The 22,270-nt window shown below is 48.9% G+C and overlaps 1 protein-coding gene across 4 annotated transcripts; it reads left to right on the top strand.

Moving 5' to 3' along the window:
• Nucleotides 1-21,955, top strand: TMPRSS6 (transmembrane serine protease 6). 4 transcript variants are annotated; one of them, XM_065047750.1, is made up of 19 exons: nucleotides 1-185; nucleotides 503-685; nucleotides 2,766-2,922; nucleotides 3,089-3,231; nucleotides 3,426-3,493; nucleotides 4,795-4,928; nucleotides 7,702-7,743; nucleotides 8,692-8,896; nucleotides 9,251-9,387; nucleotides 9,951-10,063; nucleotides 10,541-10,650; nucleotides 12,120-12,265; nucleotides 13,208-13,306; nucleotides 15,182-15,295; nucleotides 15,591-15,707; nucleotides 16,454-16,622; nucleotides 18,515-18,786; nucleotides 20,039-20,175; nucleotides 20,827-21,955. In XM_065047750.1, exons 3-19 carry the CDS (start codon nucleotides 2,775-2,777, stop codon nucleotides 20,983-20,985), a joined length of 2,313 nt encoding a protein of 770 aa, XP_064903822.1. In that variant the 5' UTR covers nucleotides 1-185; nucleotides 503-685; nucleotides 2,766-2,774; the 3' UTR covers nucleotides 20,986-21,955. The 4 variants fall into 4 exon arrangements, with proteins under 4 accessions (XP_064903822.1, XP_064903815.1, XP_064903811.1 ...); XM_065047739.1 differs by having other exon boundaries at nucleotides 2-185; nucleotides 4,744-4,928; XM_065047743.1 differs by lacking the exon at nucleotides 503-685 and having other exon boundaries at nucleotides 4,744-4,928.
• Nucleotides 21,956-22,270: the final 315 nt, after the last annotated feature.

Here is a 22,270-nt window from a genome sequence, read left to right on the forward strand (position 1 = left end):
GGGCACATACAGAGCTGCAGGGCTGTAAGAAGAAGGTGGTACAGGCAAGGTAGGGGAGGACCTGGGGCTGGAAGAAAAGCAGATGCTGCAGGAAGGAGTGAGTTCTGGTGCCACAGAGTCCAGGGAGCCCAGTGTCAGGAGACAGGGCAGCAAGAAGCACAAGAAGACCAGAGGGAGTCTTGCAGGTGAGGACTAAGAGACACTGTGCTTTGCTTTCATCTGCATGACCACTGTAGTAACCAGACCCACTGCCTACTGCCATCTTCCCTCCTTCAAGCAATCTACACCTGCCAGCCAGCATCTGCTCCACCTCTGTGCCAGGGAGCAGACACCCTGCTTTTTGCCTCTCCCTCCAATGGGACCAAGGAGGGTAGCTACGAAACACGTCAGTTGCTCAGCAACTTCTTGTCCCCCGAGGAGGACATTGTAAGCTATCTGCACTAGCCTCCTGGGTTGTTCTTCTCTGCACAGCTGAAGGTGCTCCTACCCTGACTTTTTCCAGGATCCCCCTGCTCTGCCTACAGATCTTGTCCCCCTGCAAGCCTCCAAAACCTCCATTTCAGAAAAGAAAAAAAAACACTGCATGGGGTGTGCTGACCCATTGCAGCAGGACGGTGCAGGACAAAGGCCAAGCTGAAGGGACATGGCATCAGATTATTGATCACTGAGGAGACCTTGAGCCCAGGTAAATAGATGTCCTCCTCTCCCTCCACTTCCATGCGTGCGTGAGCTGGCTTGCGTAGGGGGTGTGGGCCAGGCCTCACAGGCAGCAGCAGGTTTCAAAGGTAGGTCTGCAGCTCTGGGGGAAACCCCAGTGCCTACCATCAAATCTTCTAACAAAGAGGCTCTTCTACGGCTGCTTCCTGCCCTCCTTCCCCCACCCCTCTGTCTGCGGTTCTTTGCTTGTTCCTGCTGTTTCTGAGGGATGCTGTGATAGTAGAGAAATGCCCTTGTTCTCCGGGACCACCCAACCTGGTTCCTGGGGAGGAGATCGTCCCCAGAGGTTACACAGAAAGGTGGCCCACAAGAACCAAGGGAGGGCAATCTGTGCTGGGCCTGTTTGTAGCATGTGTCTCTCTGGAAGGGTGCGCTACAGCAAGAAGGTGTCTGACTGCTTGTACAAGTGTCGGTGTTCACCAAGCTGTGTTTAACGTTTCAGAATGAGTTATCTGGTGTGAGCGTGTTTTTGTGTTGCAAGGCAGCCTGGAGGGCTCAGGGCTCAGTAACAAGGGGAAAGCAAGGAGACTGAGAAGACCACTCACCTTTATCATGTGAACACTCCAGGCTATCCATGTAGGCTAAAACAGGTGCGAGGCCAACCGTCTGCAACATGTCCTTCCTCTGCATTCATGCCTGTGTGGTCACAAACACCACTGAGCACAGAAACAACTCACAGACACATCGACATGGCATAGGCATTCCCTGAGACCTCTGTGTCCTCCCGCACAGATGCCGTGAGCCAAGCACAAGCCAACAGTGTGCCCTGGCAGCCAAGATGGTCAGCTGTGTCCTGGGGTGCATCAAGCACAGCATTGCCAGCCACTCAAGGGAGGTGATTGTCCCACTCTGCTCTGCACTGGTGTGGCATCACCTGGAGCACTGTGTGCAGTTCTGGATGCCACAGTGTAAAAAAGTTATTAAGCTACTAGACAGTGTCCAGAAGAGGGCTGCAAAGTTGGTGAAGAGTTTGGAGAGGAAGCCGTATGAGGAGTGGATAAAGTCACTTGGTTTGTTCAGCCTGGAGGAGAGGAGACTGAGTGGAGACCTCATAGTGGCTACAGCTTCCTCATAAGGGGAGGAGGAAGGGCAGGTGCCAAACTCTTATCTTTAGTGACCAATGACAGAGCCTGAAGGAGTGACAGGAAGATGTGCCAGGGGAGGTTTAGGTTGGACATTAGGAAAAGATTTTTCACCCAGAGGGTGGTGGAGCACTGGAACAGGCTCCCCAGGGCGGTGTCACAGCCCCAAGCCTGGCAGTATTCAAGAAGAGACTGGACAACGTCCTCAGACACGTGTTGTGAACCGTGGGGTTGTCATATGTAGGAACAGGACTTGGACTTGATGATCCTTGTGGAACCCTTCCAGAAGGGGTGCTGGTCAGGAGAAAGCAGAAGAATCAGCCTAGGGTATACGAGGGGCAAAGGAAGCCAGAAGGTGTCCCCTGGCACAAGCAGAGGGTGGTGGAGGGCTGAACATTGTTCAGGTGCTCTTTCATCACTAGCTCAGCTAGTGAGTCAGTGCCAGCATGGGCTTAGCCCTGGAACACTTGGTCTGGTGGGAATGGCAAGGTTTGCTTACTTTTAGGGACCTAGAGCAAAATGGCACAGCAGGCAAAGTGCAACTTCAGGCTCCCAGGCTGGGCTGCTGTTTGCAACTTCTGTGTCCATTGGAGGCTATGGATTTTCTTTTGCATTGATTTCTAGGTCAATAAAATAGCAGTTTTAGAAACATTTCCAGCCTGAGAGGACAACACTTTTGTCTCTGGAGAAATTCATTTTGTACTCATTTGCAGCTTTGGCAGAAGCAAAAACCAGGGACTGCCTTCGAATATTGAGAGATTACCCAGGAGGCATAGACAGAACAGTGTCCTGGAAGCCTGTCTCCCACTGAACTAGGAATTTTACTCACATTTGCACTGAGCCAAGTCTTTGATGGCTAGCATACAGTTCTTTCGGGGCTACAGATCTTGGAAGAGGAGCACCTCCAGAGACAGACGTAAAGGGGTACAGAAACCCCAGGCTAACCATGCTGTGCTGTGTCACCAGGTGCCCCCAATGGAGGCCGAGGAACAGGAGGAAGATACCAGCTCCCTCTCAAAGGATGAATCAGAGATTAATTCACGGTACTCCTTCCGCTATGTGCTCCTCGGGATAATCTTTCTTTTGCTGGCTGGAGCTGCTGCAGCAACCTGGTATTTCCTAGGTAAAAATGCAACATGTTTTGTCCCCATGCAGGAGGTGTAGTTAAAGCAATGCTCAGCCCAAAGTGCATTAGTGACTCTGGGTGATCTTTACAGACTCATACGTAGGGGAAAATCCCTCTCTCCTATATATCATCAAGGTAATCCAGTAGTGTCTTCTGTTGGCAGACTACAGACCATGGCACCTGGAACCATCCGTCCTGCAGTTTTACTCTGGCAGACTCCAGGTCCTCAATCGCCAGTACTCTCCAGACCTTGGGCAGGTGGAGTCCAGAGCCTTCTGGTTGGAGTCATCTAAGCTCCAGAAGATGGTGAGGGTAATTCCATGACCAGAGCTGGCCTTCAGGCAGTTCAGTGAGTAGAAAGAGGAAGGGGTCAGGTGCCTCCATCCGAGTGACAGACTTGGTGGGTCTGTACAGCAAGAGGGATGAAATATATGGTTGGCCAGAGGTCCTTTTCCACTGTAACATTGTGTGGTAGTTATCAGATTACATTCTCGTTGCAGCTGAAGGAACTGATTCGTGCCACACAACTGGGTCGATATTACAACTCGAGCACAGTGTATGCCTTTGGGTGAGTAGCACCCAGAGTATTTTTGCTTGCTGATGTGTGAAAGCTCCCAGTCAATTGTACTCCAGTGTCACTGAAATTGGGCAATGATAAACTGCTTCAGTCGGCAACATGAGCTCTAGGTTAGGCTGGGCAGTCCAGATACAGAACAGTTCCAGCACAACAGAGCTAGGGATATTTTGATGTTCATGTTCATCCAAGGTCATGATGAAAAGCCAAAACTGAGAAATTTTTCAGAGAGGCAAAAGTTCAAGAGAGTAAAAAAACTGACTGGAAAGAACTGAAAAAATATCTGGGCTTGGTATTCTCAGTAGAAACTAAGCAGCTGGAAATTAACTTCTGTAATTCAAGAAAGTAATTGTATGGCCTGATTGTAGGCACCAGAAGAGAGAGGCCAGAATGCACCATGGAAAAGGTATTTCAGGCAAGAAACGTGGTCTACCTAGGAACAGCTTAACAGTGGAATAGGAGAGATGTGGGACTACAGCTTTGCAGGTCATCACAGTAGATCAAAAAAGCTGAAGTTACTTCCATTCTGATGTATACATTTACTTCAGATTTTTTTCCCACGGAAATCTACAGCCCTAGTTTGTCCTTAAGCTCAGGAAAATCACAGTTTTGATGCAACTCCATTTTCAACTGGGGAGAAAAAAAAAAAAAAGTTTCATTTTCAATTCTTCCTCTAGCTTTTTACTGAACAAAAGTTTGTTTCAACATCTCTTGCCCCTCCTTCAGCCAATTTTCTCTGCCAGCTTGTTGAACAGAGCTTTCCCAGTCACAGTCTCCTGCAGCTTGAGCCTGCCCAGCATTAATGGCTTGTGGTGAGGTACTGAGTCATAAACCATCCACTTGTCACCACTGGGAGGTGAGACAATGAAGTCTTACGTGTTCCTTTTCAGTCCCTGGTCAGCAGTAACCAAAGGTCATTACTACCTGAAATGAGACTGCTCATTAGACCAGTCTTGATTAATTATCACATTAATTTGACTGTGTTCAGTCATCATTGAAGCCAGATGGCATAAAATGGCTTCCTACCCCAAAGGACTGAGCATTAACTAGCACCATGGACATACTATCTCAAGTCTACTGCCCCACTCAGAGTGGTTCCTCTGGGTCACAGCAGTGAGCTGGAAAGTCCACACAGACGTGTCTGATTTGTGGAAAAACAGCAGGGCATTAATCTCTGGGGTTTGCCTCTCCAGTGATTCTGGAGAGGAAGAGGGAGGATGTTTAACATGCTGTTTCTCTGTTAGGGAGGGGGCTCTGACCTTCTTCTTCTGGTTTGCCCTCCAAATCCCTGAGAGTCAGCAGAAGGAGATGACTGCTGAGAGAGTAAGCACAATGCTCCACCAAGAGCTCTCCACCAGCTCCAACAGCTCAGGCAGCCTGTCCTACCAGACGGAGTACAGGGTCAACCCAGACTCACTGATTCTGCTGGGTAAGTACCAGCTGCTCAGCTGTGGCCTGAGCAGTCAAAAATGCTGCAAGGTCTATAAGGTGCTGAAGGGTGGTTAGGAGAAGAGGCCAGAAGTCACTACCAAGGGGGATAGGGGAAACAACAAGGTTATCAGGAAGAAGTGAGGATCAGGAGATTACGTGATTCTTCCTGATAAAGGAGAACTGAATTTTGATTTAAAAACCAAAGGAAAAAAAAAACACAAAACAACAATAACAACAACAAAAACATCTTTCCTTTGAAGGATTAAAGATTATTGGAAATACAGTTGACCATGACCAGCCAAGAAACTATTTTTTTCCTCCTTCTCCCGTTAGTTTTGGCTTCTGTTGAGTGAGACCTTACATAGGTCATGATTTTGATCAGCTCAACTCAAAAATAGCAAGCAATTAAGTCTCCTACTTTCCTTTGGGAGATTATTACAGTCTACATGATTGAGGGAAGAACAAAGGCAGTGTACACCTGAGTCACCACTAGTCTTATTCTCAGAAAAAAAATGTTGTTGCCACTTCAATTCCTGACATATGATTTTAAGGATTATTTATCATTGTGCAAAGTGAAAATCACAGCCTGTTCAAAAAGCCACCTCTACAGGACTGTTCTGAAATATGTGTCAGATAAAGGACTAGGGGAATCTGTCTATACTAAATGCATCCAAGTCCAATGGAATTTGTATTTGGTCTTCATAATGAGGCTTAACTTCCCAGCCTGATCTCACCCCTTTTACAGAGCCCCAAACCTCACAGGTCTTAAAACACATTGTGTTTATTCTCTCCCCTTAGGACTTTGATTTCCAAGTTTCCTTTTCCCATGAAATGCTACAGCTCTTTTTTTTTTTTCCCCCAGACACTTTATCTTTCATTTTTCTAAGGCTGATCTTATTTTAATATAACCCACCCGTATTTTCTTCAACTTTTCCCTTCACAAATCAATTGTTTTGATTTGGGGGTCATTTTTTTTGGTGTCCCCAAAGAAAATTCGATTTCCTCAAAATTATTTTCATTCCCTCATTCAGACTATTTTGTTAAGATCTTATTCTGAAGCTGCATTAGCATCTCATGAACAGCTCTCCTCCTTCAGTTACCATTAGTCACTTAGTTCTACTTATGATTTGTTTCCCCCATACAAGACCTTACGCTCAGCCAACTTAAATAAATTTTCATAAAAAAGATACCACAAGACAATACGTTAAATGCTTCCAGTTCAACCCATCTAGTATTTTCCCTTCATTTACTCACTCCATAATGTAATTCGTAAACAAATAAAAATGATGGTGCATTCTTCTAGTTGTTTCCAGTTCCCTCTTATTCCATTTGCATCTGCTTCACTGTTCTATTCACTTCAGCAGAAGACACTTCTTTCTATTTTGAAATTAACACACCAGCCATAGTTTCTCCAGCTCCTTCTGTTTTCCCTAGTCCTTTCCACTTCCCTCTCCAGTCAGAAGCACAGTCTGGCAACTAAGGCAAAGGCCAGAAACATCTACTGCTGGGCCAAAGTGACCACAAGCCAGTGACTTAACCTCTGGCTTCATTTGCTCTGTAAAATTGGACTGAAAAAATAGCAATAGCTAATAGCAAGTCATTAGCACTTCATTGCTCTCTGAGAGATTCATTTGCTGATCTGCTTAGCTCTAAACTTTAACTCTTGCCACTGGCTGCCTTAAGACACAAAGCTGCAAACAATTGACTAGTGCAGGAAGCTCTCCAACCTCTCTGATGCGCTATTTTTACTAACAGCTACACTCATTCCAGGGCACTAGCCTCCTCTTTCCCTTAAAGAGTTTCTCCTTAAAGAAAGTCAGTTTTATTACCTTCAGATAAATGAGTACTTAGTATCAGCTTCACATACATCCTTCCCTACAGCACATGAGCTTCTCCAGGAGCCTGCCTTATGCCTCTAGGATCATCTTTTCCACAACATCTGTTTTTACCATGACAAAACCGCTCTCCCCACAGAATTGAAAGCTCTGCTTGGGAGCTACAAAAGACCGAAGCCCTGACCTAGGGAAGCACCAACAGCAATTCTCACACCCAACTGACCTCACTGTGCCTTTGGTTTTGGCAATTATTCCCAGTAGCACCTGATCTCTGGCTGCTCCCAGTTCAGCTGGGAGGCTGGAGCAAAGCCCAACTGTCCTAAAAGAGTTATCCACCCTGTGGCTCTGTTTTGCTCAGATTTATAGTCTTTGCTGGTGGCTTTCTCTGCATCTCCCTTTCCCAGATGTGGACTCTGTAAGGATGTTGAGTAGCTTATCAACCAGTGGTCTTCAAAAGAGACCTCCTTCTTCACTATGCATTTCAGTGAGAGCTGTTTAAACTGGGAGAATGAGGGATGTGTAAGCATATGGTGAAGGCTCTGGGAAGTGGGATTATACCCTGTGGTGGGGCTGACAGAAGAGAGGGTGGCTGCCTGAGGCAATGCCCAGCCCTTCTGGGAAGGAAAAGAAGTCCTGGAATAGCACACAAAAACAAGAAAGGAAAAAAGGCTGAGAAACCCATGGTGTGCTGGAAAGCATGAATTGGGACTGTTGTATCTGGGGCAGAGGTTAGAGAGATTTCGCAGACAGATGGGGTAGGTAAGGCATGACTGAAACAGGTCCCCGAGAGCAGACAGAGAAGCTCCTGGAGCATGCCCAAAGCCAAGGTTTTAAGGGAGCCCTTTACATAGCAAGGGAGAGAGTCATTACCTACCATTCAGATACTGCTGGTTTATCTTTTTGTTTATCTTCCTTTATATATTTTCTTTCTAACAGAATCCAGTGTGAAAGATATAGTAGTGCTGAAATCCACGCTAGGTAGGCTATCTTTTGCTTTCTTTTTGAGTTTGTGCCTTTGTGGGAGGGATTTTTTACAGGGGACAGAAAGTTTGTCGGCTTCCTGGAACTGTAAATCCTGGGAAGGGGAGGTGGGAACAGTAACAAGGGAGCATCAGTGCTGTTGCTTGGCCAGATCCAAACTACATGATGCAGCTATGTGCTGGACCACTCAGAGCACCCAAACATCTCTGCCCCAGTGGCACACCTCATTGCAGAGACACCAGCTCCCAGGGGCAGTGCAGGCACCTTAGTCTTGTCCCTGTCCTGATGAGTCCTGTCAAATAGCTTGGTGTACTGGTACAACAGTGCAAATTCCAGGCCCTATGAAAACCTACTGAGTGGGGTGGGGATTTCCCTGTCTGGCTCCGTACTGGATGTGCTGTCAGTCATTTAGGAGTCTGTTGTCTTAGCAAAATTTGAAGGTGCTTTTAGTAATTTCAGGCAGTGTCATAAGGGCTGTGACTGGCAGCTTGTGGTAGATATGCTATTAGAAACTCACCTTTAAGCCAACTTTTACTCAAAAATCCTGGTCTGGAAGCCTGCTGAAACCTGGAAATCAGATAAGGGGAATGTAAAACTGGGAAGAATATGGGGGTGAGAGAGAAAGAGGTGAAGCCAGCAGAAGATAACTGTGTCGTGCTGATATTTAATAAAGCCTGAGGCAGTATTAGCTTAACTAAGGGAAAGGTGACAGTTCTTATAGAGAAACTGGGGCAACAGTATGAGGGAGCCAATGCTACTGCAACAAATGTAGAAGTAAACTGAGATCACTGGGAGGAGTCAGCCATACCCCAACATAGGGCTCACACTGATATCCCAAGTGGCAATCCCATGTCTTAATTTCCTTTACAACCATCCCTAAGCCCTCTTTGTCTCCATTTATATCACCCTGAGGTTTAAATCCTTCTATATTCCCCTTGGATTCAGGTTGCTACAGGTACAGCTATGTCCAGGATGATGATGTACTAAGGCTGGAGGGTCCTGACTACCTGGCCTCTAGTTGTCTTTGGCACCTCCACGGCCTCGAGGGCTACATGATTAAGCTACGCCTGGAGTGGACTCTCCCGGACTGCAGAGACCGCCTGGCTATGTATGACACAGCCGGGCCCCTGGAGAAACACCTCATTACCTCGTAGGTAGCTCCTGAGCAGGGTGAGCATGGCGGGGAAGCCGGGTAGGATGGCACAACACACCGCAGCAGGGGAAGGTGTTAGACTACATCAGAGGAAATTCTCTTTGATGCAGAACCTGCCTCTCACTGATCAGCCGAAGTCACTGATGTGGGATATCACAGAGGCAGCTGTTCAGTCTGAGATTGCAGCAGCATGAGTTGTCTCTCTGCTGGCCCTTTATTTGATTCAGCTAGTGCCTCACAGCAGGCATTTGCTATGGATAACACAGACCTCCATAGTCTCTCTTTCTCCTTCTTCTTTTTCGTCTGTTTGTTGCTTGTTTCACTCCCATCTTTTTATCTCTTGGTCCTCAGGATCTATGGCTGCAGCCGGCAGGAGCCCGTTGTGGAAGTCCTTTCATCAGGCCCTGTCATGTCCATTGTGTGGAAGAAAGCCATGTACAGCTACTATGACCCCTTCATCCTCTCAGCACAGGCAGTGCCCCTCAAAGGTGAGAAAGGCTGGAAGAGGTTTGCCATAGCTACAGGTTATATTCTACAAAATTACCACTCCTAGAGATGCTCTATCTGCATTAGAGGCAGAATTCACTCTAGATTGCAAGAAGAGGTGGTCAGTAAAGAGCAGGTTAGATTTTGCATCTTCACCTGGACTAACACGTTAGCATTTGGCTTGAGTCTCTACATGCCAGGCTCTGGCAAGCAGGACCTGAGTGACTGTGATACCTCAAGAGCAAGCCCAAGCTCTCAGGCATGGACAGACCAGATGTGGCTTGGACATCACATCTAGATGCACTTGCAGATAAATGTCAATGCAATGCAAGAGTCGAAAGCAGCAATATATATTACCATTACCCTTCCCTGAAAAAGAGGAGGAGGCTGAGAGTCTTGCCAGGTAGAAATGTCCTCTTGAGGAGGGATGGTGAAACATACAAGTCACCTTTAGCATCAGGCCTTACAGCCCCTTTTCTCCTCTCCTACAACGGGATAGGTAGCTAGTATGCCCAGGCTGTGGTTTAGCTGACAGCTATCAGGGATTTGATGTCTGCATTTACAGCCTGTGAACTGAATATAACTCTGCGGGAAGGCCTGGAGCTGCAGGGGAAGATCAGCACCCCACACTACCCCAGTTACTACTCACCCATCACTCAGTGCACCTGGCACATGACGGTAAGAACCAGCTCCAGAAAGAGCATCCACTCCCTCCCTGATACCCGCATGGCACTCCCCACATTAGGGGGTTACAGATAGCAGTATCAGTCGGATCATCCTGAGAAGCAAGGACAGGGTGACAGCCTGCCTAGCCTCCACATAATGTCTGTTTCTGAAGGGGAAGGAGTCTAATATTGCATGCTGGCACAGAGATGCCATACCTGAGGAGTAATCTGAAATCTGGACTCCAGACGAGTTCTTTAGGCAGAATCAGATTGCTGGAAATTGCTAGGGATTACCATACTTTGAGACTAGCAGCAAAGCCACCCTAAGCTGTGGCATGCCCCCAGTTTAGATGGTGCTTCCTTCTGTCTTGCAATGTGCCAATTTGCAGCTCTCCCCTTCACATCTACCCTGCTCGTTTTTGTCATCTGGAGTGGGCCGCAGCACTCACAGGAGCCATCTCCACTCTGCTCTGGACCCCCTTGCCTGCAGGTCCCATCCCTCGACTATGGGGTCAGCCTGTGGTTCGATGCCTACGCACTCAGCAGACAGAAGCACGAGCTGCCCTGTACCCAAGGCCAGTGGATAATTCAGAATAGAAGGTGTGTGCGGGGGTTCTGCTTTCTGTTCCTCACTTCCCACGTGGGATTAAACTGGGTTTACACCTCTGCAGGTTCCCTGCTGACTTCAGCCACCAGGTCAGAGGAAGGAGAGCCCAACACCACACTCAGCAGCCTCTATTTGTGCTGGTGCCCCTTGCCTGTCTACTCCTTTTTCAGCGTCTCCTGTTTGCAGGCTCTCCAGTGAGCACATTTCTTACAGATATGCTTTGAGCTACCAGCCTGCCTTCTCTGTCTTGCTGTTTGCATCAGGCTTCCTAGTTTTCTCCTCTGTGTGTAACCTTGGAGTCCTCCCACGTCTCCTGTGTTTGCAAATCTGCCTGTCACAACCTCTGCAATATTATCTGTGTGCTATTACCTCTCATCCACCTCTGTACAAATCTTCCACCTAGCTCCACATCCTCCTGCTTTGACTTCAGCCATTTTCCCTTGCAGAACTTCCAAAAATCAGCATCCATATGCAGCTAGGGCTGCTGCCCACCACCACCCACGTGCAAAGGACCAAGAGCTGCTGCACTGCCACCTCCTCAAAGCAGGCCTGAGCTCAATGGCTTTTGTTTTCCCTTCCACTTACTGCAAAATTGCCACTTTCCCTCCAAAACCTCCCCTAGCCCATCAACTTCCTTTCCACTGCTCCTGTGGAGGTAATTTCTTTTCTTCTGAGGGGTTTGATCCAGAAGCTACATTCCCCTGGCTTAGGATTTTCACTTTTTCTCTCCCTGTTCTCTTCTCTTAAACTGTCAGTGCCACAGTTTCTACAATATGGCTTCTTTCGAAAGATAAATGTAAGAAACTAATTGCTTTGTGTGGCCTGAATTCAGTACTTGCCTAGAAAGTGGGAAATGTCCAAAGATAGTAGGATCACTTTGGACTCACACATGGTCTGAGGTCAGAACTGGGTCACCACATCCACAGACTGGTTTTGCCCTGTTTATCAGGCCTAATTTTGGCCTGTTGTCCCCAGTTATTCCGTGCTGAATATCACGGTTATTCCAGGTGTTTCCTCTCTCTCTGCATCAGTTCCCACCACAGCATTAATGTGTTGATGGTGTTTTCACTCCTGTTTATCTCTGGGACTTCCTCACATCTCTTCTTCAGCCATTTGGGGGGGAACACCTAGGTTAGTTATACTGTCTTGCGTCCAGAAATGACCCCTTGTTTCACCAGGGTTAGTCCTTCTTCATTCTGTCCTTGCTCACTCAGCAAGATGTGACCAGGCAGAGCAAGATCCAGTGTCAGCTCTTCAGCATGGGTTTAAATCACACAATGGGAAACCATTGCTTCTTCATAATCTCATCATGTACTGAAGGCATTTTGCCTTCCTGGCTTCCCACACACCCCCAGTCTGTGTAGCCCCCTTCACACCCCATCCCCACCAAACTCCCTTGCCCCACTTTGTTGTCTTCTCCTCCCTCCCCGCCTGGGACATCCTGCCTGTGTTTGCCCCTCAGGTTGTGTGGCCTGCGGACTCTGCAAGCCTACGCCGAGCGGATCCCGGTCACATCCTCAGTTGATATCACCATCACCTTCACCTCACAGATCTCCTTAACTGGCCCAGGCGTACAGGCCGCTTACAGCCTCTACAACCAATCTGACCGTAAGTTCTGCCTTCTTCCTGTTCCTTAGTGGGGTGGTGGCTACCAGCAGCCCCTGTGCACCTGGCTTGTCTTAGGAGAAACACAAGATATATCCCTTGATCCCCAGAGGCCATCTGTCCCTTGGGCACATGCTCACAAATTGGTTATGCACACACCACTGATCTCCCAAAAAGAAGAGGCATTTACGTGTGAAGCTGCTCCAGCACATGTGGCCCTGCCTCATGTTGCCAGAGAATCCATGCACCAGAGCCCAAAGTCAGAGAGTTGTCTTCAGTCTCAGCCCCATGCCCACATCATGGACTAGCCTTGGGGACTCAATGAGAGAGCATTTCCAGCTTGAAGCGACTTTTATTTAAATTACAAGAGCTCTTAGAGCTGTTTCCTGCTCACCTTGGAATCTGTGTAAGTGAGAGAAAAACAAAACCGCAGACAAATACACATACACACATGTTCAAATGCACGCCCACTATCTGCCTTTTCAAGATTTATCCACCTTTCTCCTAAAGGGTGCCTGTAGTGCATACCAGTCCCTGAATACGTGCACCTGGCAACACGTGTCTAACACTGACCCCTTCAACGCCCTGACCAAGTTTTAATAACAACTTCAAAGAACCTGTTCCAGCTTTCCTGCAGCATTCAGGAGTCGTGAAGCAGCACAGAAGTATAGCATGCCAGGCATGTGGTTGCCTTGCCTCTCGGTACAATGAGAAGCAGGGAAAGAGCCTTCTTTCCCCTGTTGCATACCCTGTCACTGTTTGCTCTTGTTCAGAGCAGATGACGTGGCAGATTCTGGGGAGTGCAGCAAGGGCCGCCTGCATGCCACGCAGCACATGTGTGGTCAGGAAGGTGTGCAGCTCCACGCTCCACTTTCAAGTCATGATGCTCTGCTGCAAGGAGGTTTCCAGTCACTGGGGACTAACTTCTCTCTGGTGGTTTCACAGCCTGTCCCGGGGAGTTCCTGTGTTCAGTGAATGGCTTGTGTGTTCCAGCCTGTGACGGAATCAAAGATTGCCCCAATGGATTGGATGAGAGAAATTGTGGTGAGTGATTTCTTCCCCCCACTGGACTCTGGTCTCAGCAGGACACAGCCCCTTGCTCCTCTAAAGATAGGGAGAGATGGGAAGGATTCAGTTGGCTTTGGCACAGCCTCGCACGCCCCCCTCCAGGATCTCAAACCTCTGCATCATTAAAAGCCTCGTCCCACTGCCCTGTGGCTTCAGTCTTCTTAAGAAGGAACAGCAACACTTCTTGCTCCTGTGCACAGCACAGTGGTCCTGGGAGAAGCCCCTAATACCTGTGCACCAAGAACACCAGACAACCTGAAGTAAGGCCCCTGCCCGTGCTGTCCCCTACCTTGTCCTGCTTTCCCCATACACAGGTCCAACAATCAACCTCAGCCCTGGCCTACAGCCCCCTCTGCTGTCATACCACTCAACATTCCCCTCCCAACCCTCCCACCTTGCCCAGACCTCCCCAAGCCCTTCCACTGCCCTGCTGTCTCCCTTTCCCCCCAGGTCATTTGTGACACTTTATCTGTACAGATCCTCACCCATATATTGCACCCCAGCTTGGGAGCATCTAAGTCCTCAATCAACCATCAATTCTTCTGCCAACAGCAGTTAGTGCTGATGGAGACACAACCCCCAGCATCCCAGGACTCCTGAAAAGGCCCATTCTCATAGGAATAGCTATTTGCACTCAGGCTTGACACCTAATTCTTCTCTTCTCCCATCCCCGGTGTGAGTTGAGGGGTACATCACATTGCTACCACCACCAATTTTTCATTAGCTGATCCCTACAGCTGTTTTTCCACAGACAGAGAGATTCCTGAAACACTGGAGAGAGTGGTCAATTCTGAAAGATTATGGGGAAGGTATAGAAAAGTCTGAAGTAAAAGGAAGGAGAAATCTTTCTTAAGGAAGCTTTAATTCAATGCTGGAAATGTGAGAGGTCTCACAAGATCACCAAGATTTGGTTCTATATTGCCTGCAGCCTTGCTGATGGTGCACTTTGTTTCATCATCTATCTGTCTGACATCAGAGCTTGCTTGCATCCCTCATATAGACATGTATACATATGCATCCTTATGAATATCTCATGCTTTCTCCTTTCTTATTCTCTTGCCACTGTCGCATGTCTGCTTGTTCACTCCATGTCTATATGGAACAGTCCCTGTTTTTAAAATCAGTGTTCACATTGCTTCAGATCTATGAAAGAACATATGAAGGTGCCTTTAGTCATCTGTAAGCCTCACGTTAATTACTGAAGAAATTGTAGTCATTGCAGTGAGAAAATGCCCTCGAGATACTGGCCTATCGTGTTTGGTGTTGCACATATATACATACAAACACAGGACAAGTTCCTGCTGTAAAAATGTAGGCACCCTAGACCCATCTCTAACCCCAGCAGCTATCAGAGCTCATGGACTTTGAAGAATCCTGAATTGTTGTTCAGAACTTACTTATCAGAGGGCAAGGGGAGCAGCTGCTCTGTAGGGGAAGGTGACCCATGAGCTGAGGGTCACAGCAACGCAGGAGGAACAGTGACCTCACCGGACAGTATGCAGTCCTGCAGAACCTGAACAACACAAGCAGACCAGGTTTGGTGATGGTAACCTGGGGGTCAACCAAGGTGATGGCAAAGCAAGGCCATAATGATGAGGAAGGTCTGAGACCAAGCCGAAACGTCAAGAAAAATTAAGTCAGCATCAGCAAAGTGTGAGAGAGGGTGCAGACATACCTACAACGTAGATCAGGCAAAGACTACACAGCTGCACTATATCAAAGCTGGGCTTAAGCACACCTTATGAGGTGGGGAAATAGGCTGCAGATCCTATGGGTTCACTTAGGACCCAGACCTCACACCTGATGCCTTGTCTTGTGTGTCTGATTCCTGGGTTCTCCCCTTCCATGCAGTGTGCCCTGCAAAGTTCCAGTGCCGTGAGGACAGCACTTGCATTGAGTTCAGCAGGATCTGCAACCAACAACGGGACTGCATCAATGGAAGCGATGAAGAGCAGTGCAGTGAAGGTAGGGAGGGGATGGCATGGGGCTGACAAATACCTTCCCCACGCTCAAGCCAAGGCTGTCAGTAGCGTATTCCCATCTTGTGAGATGAGGGCAGAAGCTGGGAGTTAACATGCCTAACCTGCTCACAATGTTTGCTCTGTTTGTAGCTGACCAAACTTGCTCAGGAAATTCCCTGTCATCATTTATGGAGTTCTCCCAAGCTCTTTGTTGCCTTTTTTCTTCCACTCAAAGGCCTTCAGGCTGTGTTTACAACCTGCTGCCCTCCCTCAGCCCTGGATCCCTTTCCTTTTTGCAGGGGTTCCCTGTGGTCCTTTCACCTACCGCTGTGAAGATGGGACCTGTGTGAAGAAACCCAACCCCCTGTGTGACACCATTGCAGACTGCAAGGACCTGTCTGACGAGAAGCGCTGTGGTGAGGAAATGCTCAGTCGCACATCAGCCAGGCAGGTTCAGGATGCCATGTAGCTGCAGGTCAACCCCTCTCCCGGCTGCCCTCCTTCCCTTGTTCCACCACCCTATCCCGGCCCCGTGGCAGCAGTGCCATTGCTCCATTCTGCAGTGACAGCAGCAGCAGTGATGAGCCAGGTCTCTGTGCTGTGTTGCCAGGAGGCGTTGTCTGCTCTTTGGACAGCTGCTCTCCATCTCCTTCAGGCAGAGGCATCGGGCCAGACAGACTTGTCCCACAGACCAGGTCCTGCCCAGAGGCTGCCTGTTGGACCACTGTGCTAGCTTATGTGAAGTCATGCAACAAGGCTCCAGCCGGGAAAATCACCCGTGACTGTATGGTCACTGGCAGGGAGAAAGCTCATGTTTTGATTTCCCTGCTTGTTATTTCTGGAGCCTCCATGAGCAGCAAAAGGGAATGGCTACAGGGGTTCCCCGGCAGGTCAACATGTGGCACAGACAGCGTGCTGGCCCAAAGGCATCCCCAGGCTGCAGCTGGAGGTGGGGTAAGGCTGTGCAGGCGTCTGTCAGGGCATGTGCTGAGAGAGAGCGCTCGCTAGACCTGTCCTGGGCAGTACATAAAACATCTGCTGACTAAGTAAGGCAAGGGAGCAGAGGTCCAACCCATCAGTCAGTTAAGTGGGAAAGGAAGGGCACGCACAGTGTATCATGTTCCCTTCCTTCCCTGAAGTACTTGCTGTCTCTCCTCCTCAGACTGTGGACTGCAAGCCCCTCTCAGCAGGATTGTGGGTGGTGCAAATTCCGTGGAAGGGGAATGGCCATGGCAGGCCAGCCTGCAAGTTCGGGGAAACCACATTTGTGGGGGAACACTCATTGCTGACCGCTGGGTGGTCTCAGCTGCCCACTGCTTCCAGGATGAGAGGTAAATGGAGAGGAGAGACTGCTGAACAGAAGAAGGATTTTCATTGCTTTCCATGTCATGCATGATGGGAGGATCATCCAGCTTGTGAAAATGTCACGGAGAAGCCACACCCCTTGTCTGGCACCCGTACCATGCTTCTCCATGGCCTGGAGCTGCAGAAAGGGGCATTGATACATGCACTAGTACGTGGGTGTGCGTGCAGGGGAAAAGGGGCCGTGCTGGGATTCACAAAGCAGCTTTGGGAGGGCAATGGTATTGGAAGAAGATACTTCACAGCTCTACCTTTGCTTTGGCTCTGGCTTGCCCCATGCTGTTACAACCATGGAGGTGTCAGCCTGTGCTAGAATGGGGCCAGGATAGCATTACTTGTTGAGGATGCTGTTTGGGTCCCATGCTGTCCACCCTCAGGCCCTGCTCTTTCAGGAGGAAGCATGGTATCTCACCCAGTTCCTTCCACCAGTGTATGTACCACGACAGCAGCAGTAACATACAAATCATAGGGTTCCACTCATTCTTTCAAACTGGAAAGAAGTGAGGAAGAGGAAGGCCCACAGCTGTGCTGGGCAACAGGTTTGGGTGGTGGAAGGAGTGTGCACCCTCAGACCCGGTCTTCACCTTCTCCAAACTCCCATTTTCCTGTATCAGTGAGACAGTGGGGATCCCCCAGCTCCCCAGCTACTACTGCTGCTGGACTTCCCCAGCTCCCCTTTCCCTCCTGATACTGTGTGAGCTCAAGGAGGAGGAGATGCTGGTCATCCTCTGTATGGGGACACCAGCCTCAAGAGGACTAGGGCTGCTTTGCAGTTGCACTTCTCACCTAACCCTGCTCCTCCCATGCCTACACTCCAGCCTGTGTCCTACAACCCTGCAAGGAAGACCACCAGCACTAGGAGCAGGCCTTTCAAGTGGCCCATACGGGCTGGACCTGTCTACTTTGGAGTGTCCCCATGCAGGACTGATGAAGCTAGCACAGTCCTGTTAGATGGCATATCTGTGTGCCTGTCAGGTAGAGAATTTAAATGGTGTGATAGATAAAGAGTAAGGGAAACAAAGAGGAGCAGAACAGCAGCAGCCAGGGGTGGACTGTGCTACGGGCAGCAGCCAGTGCAAGCAATAGGCTGGAGGTGAGTCCTGAAGGGGAGTTTGGAGCAAGAGAGACAGTCAAACCAAACCAGGGAGTTTTTCACACACAGCAGGGCAGTGTGGGTGAAAACAAGTAAGGCAAAAAGTGGACAGGACTCTGAGTCTAGACCCGGCCTTCTTCCTGCTTCCTCCTGCTGTGGTCCAGGGTAAGTTCCCCTCTGCTGCTCACCTCCTGCTGGAGACAGGATTTCCCTTGGCTGTTAGCTCTTAGCTGTTCTGTTCTCAGACGTGTCACCCTGTTAGCCTGTCCCCAGCTGTAGCCCCTGTTTCTGTAAAGGGCTGTCATAACTTTCAAACCCCTCATCTCTGAGCTCCTTTCCTCAGTTTACACCCTCTTAGAAATTTCTCAGGGGTTGCTCCCCTTCTCCATGTCGCCTTCTCTTTGCAGCTCTGCTTCACCAGCTCAACTCTTGCCCTCTGCCCTATCATAGTCACTTGCACATGACCAGCCCACTTGCTCGCCTAACCTACGTACACATTTGAGCCTGCTTTGCTGAGGAAAATAAGCAAGTTTCCTATGTGTATGAGTGTCTGCCCAAAGCTGGTCCCACTGTACAAGCAGGTCAAGGCTTCAAAGAGATGTCCCACCTAGTTTCCTGACATCAACAGCCAAATAAAAAAAGAGGCCCCTCTGAGGGAGATGATCATCCAGATCAGAGACTCCTCAAAAGACTGTGACAGAAGCAACCAGGCTCTCCCCAGCCTTCTCTGTTCATGTGATGAGTTATCTTCTCTGCTGCATCCTACAGACTGGCCTCCGCCTCCATCTGGACCGTTTACTTGGGCAAATATTTGCAAAATACCACCAGCCATATGGAGGTGTCCTTCAAGGTGAACCGACTCTTCCTCCACCCTTACTATGAGGAGGACAGCCATGATTATGACGTGGCCCTGCTCCAGCTGGACCATCCTGTGATCATCTCACCTTTAATCCAGCCCATCTGCTTGCCTGCTCCCTCTCACCTCTTTGAGCCTGGCCTTCATTGCTGGATCACTGGCTGGGGAGCCCTCAAGGAAGGCGGTAGGTGCAAGGTCTTTGCTGGCGGACTACCATAGCAGAGCCAAGGCAGAAACATAGATTCAGATGTGGAGTAGGCAGAATAGACTTCTGTTCACTCCGAAGCATTATGCCTTCTTCACGCCTTTTGATTTTGGGTCACAGGTTGAACAAAATTACCTGCTGAGTGCCTTGAAACCTCATTCAGAGAGGCAGGCATGAGAGTCTGGGTACGGCATGTGTTCCTTCATCTGAAGACTAGAACAGCCCTTCAGAAATTAGGCATCTGTCTAGAGGCTATTCAGTCATGGTCACAGCATGGAGTAGTCCCAGTCTCAAAGCCCAGCCCCATGCTTACAAAGACACGTGGGATCCTGTTTGGTTGTTCCCCAGGGGCAGTGTCTGACTGGAGACAGTTGAGATGAAAAACCTGCTCTTCATCAAATCAAAACTGTGTCTCCCAGGCACACCATTTTGTGGCCTCTGCAGCAACATTTTTCCCCACATCAAAGACTCTAGGACCTGGGTCCCCTCAGCAAAACCTGGCCTAGCAAATTCAATGGGAGCAGCACAGAGTCCCCTGAAAATTACATAGTGTAATTGTTAACATGTGCCCTGGTATTATTTGACCATTTTGACCACAGAGAACCCACACACTGCTGGGGTACAGCATGGGCCAAGACCTGTTCCCATGGGGTGGTACGGATGTGTCCGTTTTGTTTTGTGAGGAAGAGTGTAGCTGTATGGGCATGACCCCTACATATTCCTTTCCCCATAGGGAAAACAAACAAGCCCAGACTGTTTTCTAGTAGCGCCTGACACAGGAATGCTCACCTAGGTCAGCTTAGTGCCTTCACTCACACACACTTTCTTCAGTTGCTTCCTAAATGGAAACACTCAGAGATCTATCCAAAGGTGGACAATCCTGGTTTGCATACTTAGCCAGAAGAGCTTAATAACCATTTCAATGAGAGGCAAACCCAAAACTCTGATATCTGAGAGGTTTCCCCAAACCAATATCCCCCTTGTCCCAAAAGCTGATGTGCCTACAGCATACCCCTGTAGGGAACGGTACTGCAGGGGAATATTACTCCTTCCCTACAGATCAAGTACTCTACTGAAAGCCAGCGACCACAATGCCAGTGAAGAGCAGAACAATAATTCAGATGGCAGCTTTCAGCATGCAGTGAGATGGGCATGGGTTGGGGGACCACGGTAAATGGCAGAAAGCTCCACGGTTGCTCACCTACACTGCTTTTGGTGCTCTACTCCACAGGACACATCAGTAATGTTCTGCAGAAGGTGGACGTGCAGCTCATCCAGCAGGACATCTGCAGCGAGGCCTATCACTACATGATTTCTCCCAGGATGCTATGTGCTGGGTACCACAAGGGCAAGAAAGATGCCTGCCAGGTGACAGAGCAATTGTGGGATCAGGGCTGACTACTGGAGGTTGGGTGTGTTCCAGGTCTCCCAAATACACTCCATAGCCTGAAATGAGGGTGAAAAGGCCATAAAATGCCTGACTCCCCCAACACTTCTTCTGATCTACGTGGCCAACAACAGCTCTCAAGACCACTTCTTCCCAGTACCTTTGTCTTAGACAGGATCCAAATATACTTAAATGTCTCATTTTCCATTTCAGCCCATGCTCTTTACCTCTCACTTTCAATTCACATGTCTACATCAGTTTCTTACCTCCTCAGACCCAATAGCATCTGTCATGCACAATAACCTGTCCCTTCATTGCTACCAACCCCAAGGAATTCCTCTGTCTCACATCCCTCTGAGTATCCAGTTAAATTCAACCAGCTTCCTCAGCTTCTTAGGACCAGCCTCAGGGGGAGGAATTTGCGTGATGAAGGAGTGCAACAATGGGTGGGATGTTTGCACTGGATACTGGTTTTGACATCTGTCTGAAATACAAGGGGTGTTGCAGATGTCCCAGGCATGAGTTGAGCAGATAAAGGAATCTGCATAGAGAGGGACTCAAAGCCAACATAACCATCCAGCAAGAGAAGCTGATGCATGACCATCACCCCATTTTTCTTTCCCTTTCTCTAGGGTGATTCTGGAGGTCCACTGGCCTGCAAGGAACCCAGTGGCAGGTGGTTTCTGGCTGGTTTGGTCAGCTGGGGAATGGGATGCGCACGTCCAAACCACTATGGAGTGTACACCAGGATCACTCAAGTGCTGGGCTGGCTGAATCAAACCATGAGCTGAGAAAAGTGCATCTCTGCCTTCTCCCCATCAGACCTACACTCACATGGCACTCATTCCTGATCTTGCTCACTTGCCTCTCAGAGAAAGAGATTTTCTGTGTAGGATGTTGTCAGACCCAAGATGCTCTTCTGAGCAGAGTAAAAAAAAAGCCTGCCATGGGGATTGTAGTGAAAAGCAGGCAGACCCTCCTCCTCAGTGCTTCCCAGGGAGCATCCCAAGGTGTTTTTAGGCCATCCATCCAAAAGAGTCAGCTGGGGGATGTGAGGGCGAGTGGGGCATGACACACAGCAACAGCCCCAAGTTGATGGTTAATGATAAAAAGAATAGGGGGAGTTGAACTTTCCATGAACCATGTGATTCAGCCACAATCTTATGCTGGAACATTTGCTGAAAGGAAATGTGACTGATGTAGTTAGAGATTCCAGTAACTGTGAAATCAATCTGTCTCCCTCTTCCTTCCTGCTGCTCGTCCTTCTTCCCCCTTCCCCTCCCATCACTCCTCCTCTTCCATCTCCCTAATTGCTTCTTTTCTCAGCTGGCGTGTGCTGCTCAGTGTGCTGCTCAGCTCAGCCAGGCAACGCTTCACGTTTCACTGACTCCCAGGCACGAGTCCAGCATCACATCTCCAAGCGTGTGTCCTGCCTCCCTGTTGGAGCAGCACCCAGCCTCCATGGCTGAGCTTTCCTCTGGGAAAGACCCCGGCCCCTCAGTAAAAGCTCTGGAGCAGCCTCCCCTCCCCTTCCCTCAGCCCTTTTAATCACCTTTAATAAGAGTGCATCTCAACTGCTTCCATCTCCTAAAGCAGAAAATCCAGGAGGTGAAGGAGGTGGCTCAAGGACACAGTACTTTAACAGTGACTACTATGGATTTAGGTTTTTTTACTAAAGATACATACAAATATATGTGTGTCCATATATGTATACAACAGGCCAAACTCTGGAATTAGAAATAAAATTAATTTGCAACAGTTTTTTGGCTCTAGTTTGCCTTACTCTGTTAAAAATTATCTTGGGGTTTGTATCTTTTTGATCAAACCCCAATCCTGGCACTGACAAGTGGCAAAAGTTTCCATATCCTTGTCCCTACCCCTTAGCTTCCCCCAGGCACAGTGAGGTTACTATGCTAGCTAGATAGGTGGTCCTCACTTATTGTTAGGATTTTGGGGTGCTGATGCCAATTAGCAAACCTGCTCTGTAGCCCAGCTGCCTGCAGTGGGGATGCAGCACAGATGCGGTGGGAAGAATCTCCAGCCCCCAGAAGAACAGCACAGCACAAGCTGCATTTG

The sequence above is a fragment of the Columba livia genome, chromosome 1 (genome assembly GCF_036013475.1).
Source record: "Columba livia isolate bColLiv1 breed racing homer chromosome 1, bColLiv1.pat.W.v2, whole genome shotgun sequence".
Taxonomy (NCBI): Eukaryota; Metazoa; Chordata; class Aves; order Columbiformes; family Columbidae; genus Columba; species Columba livia.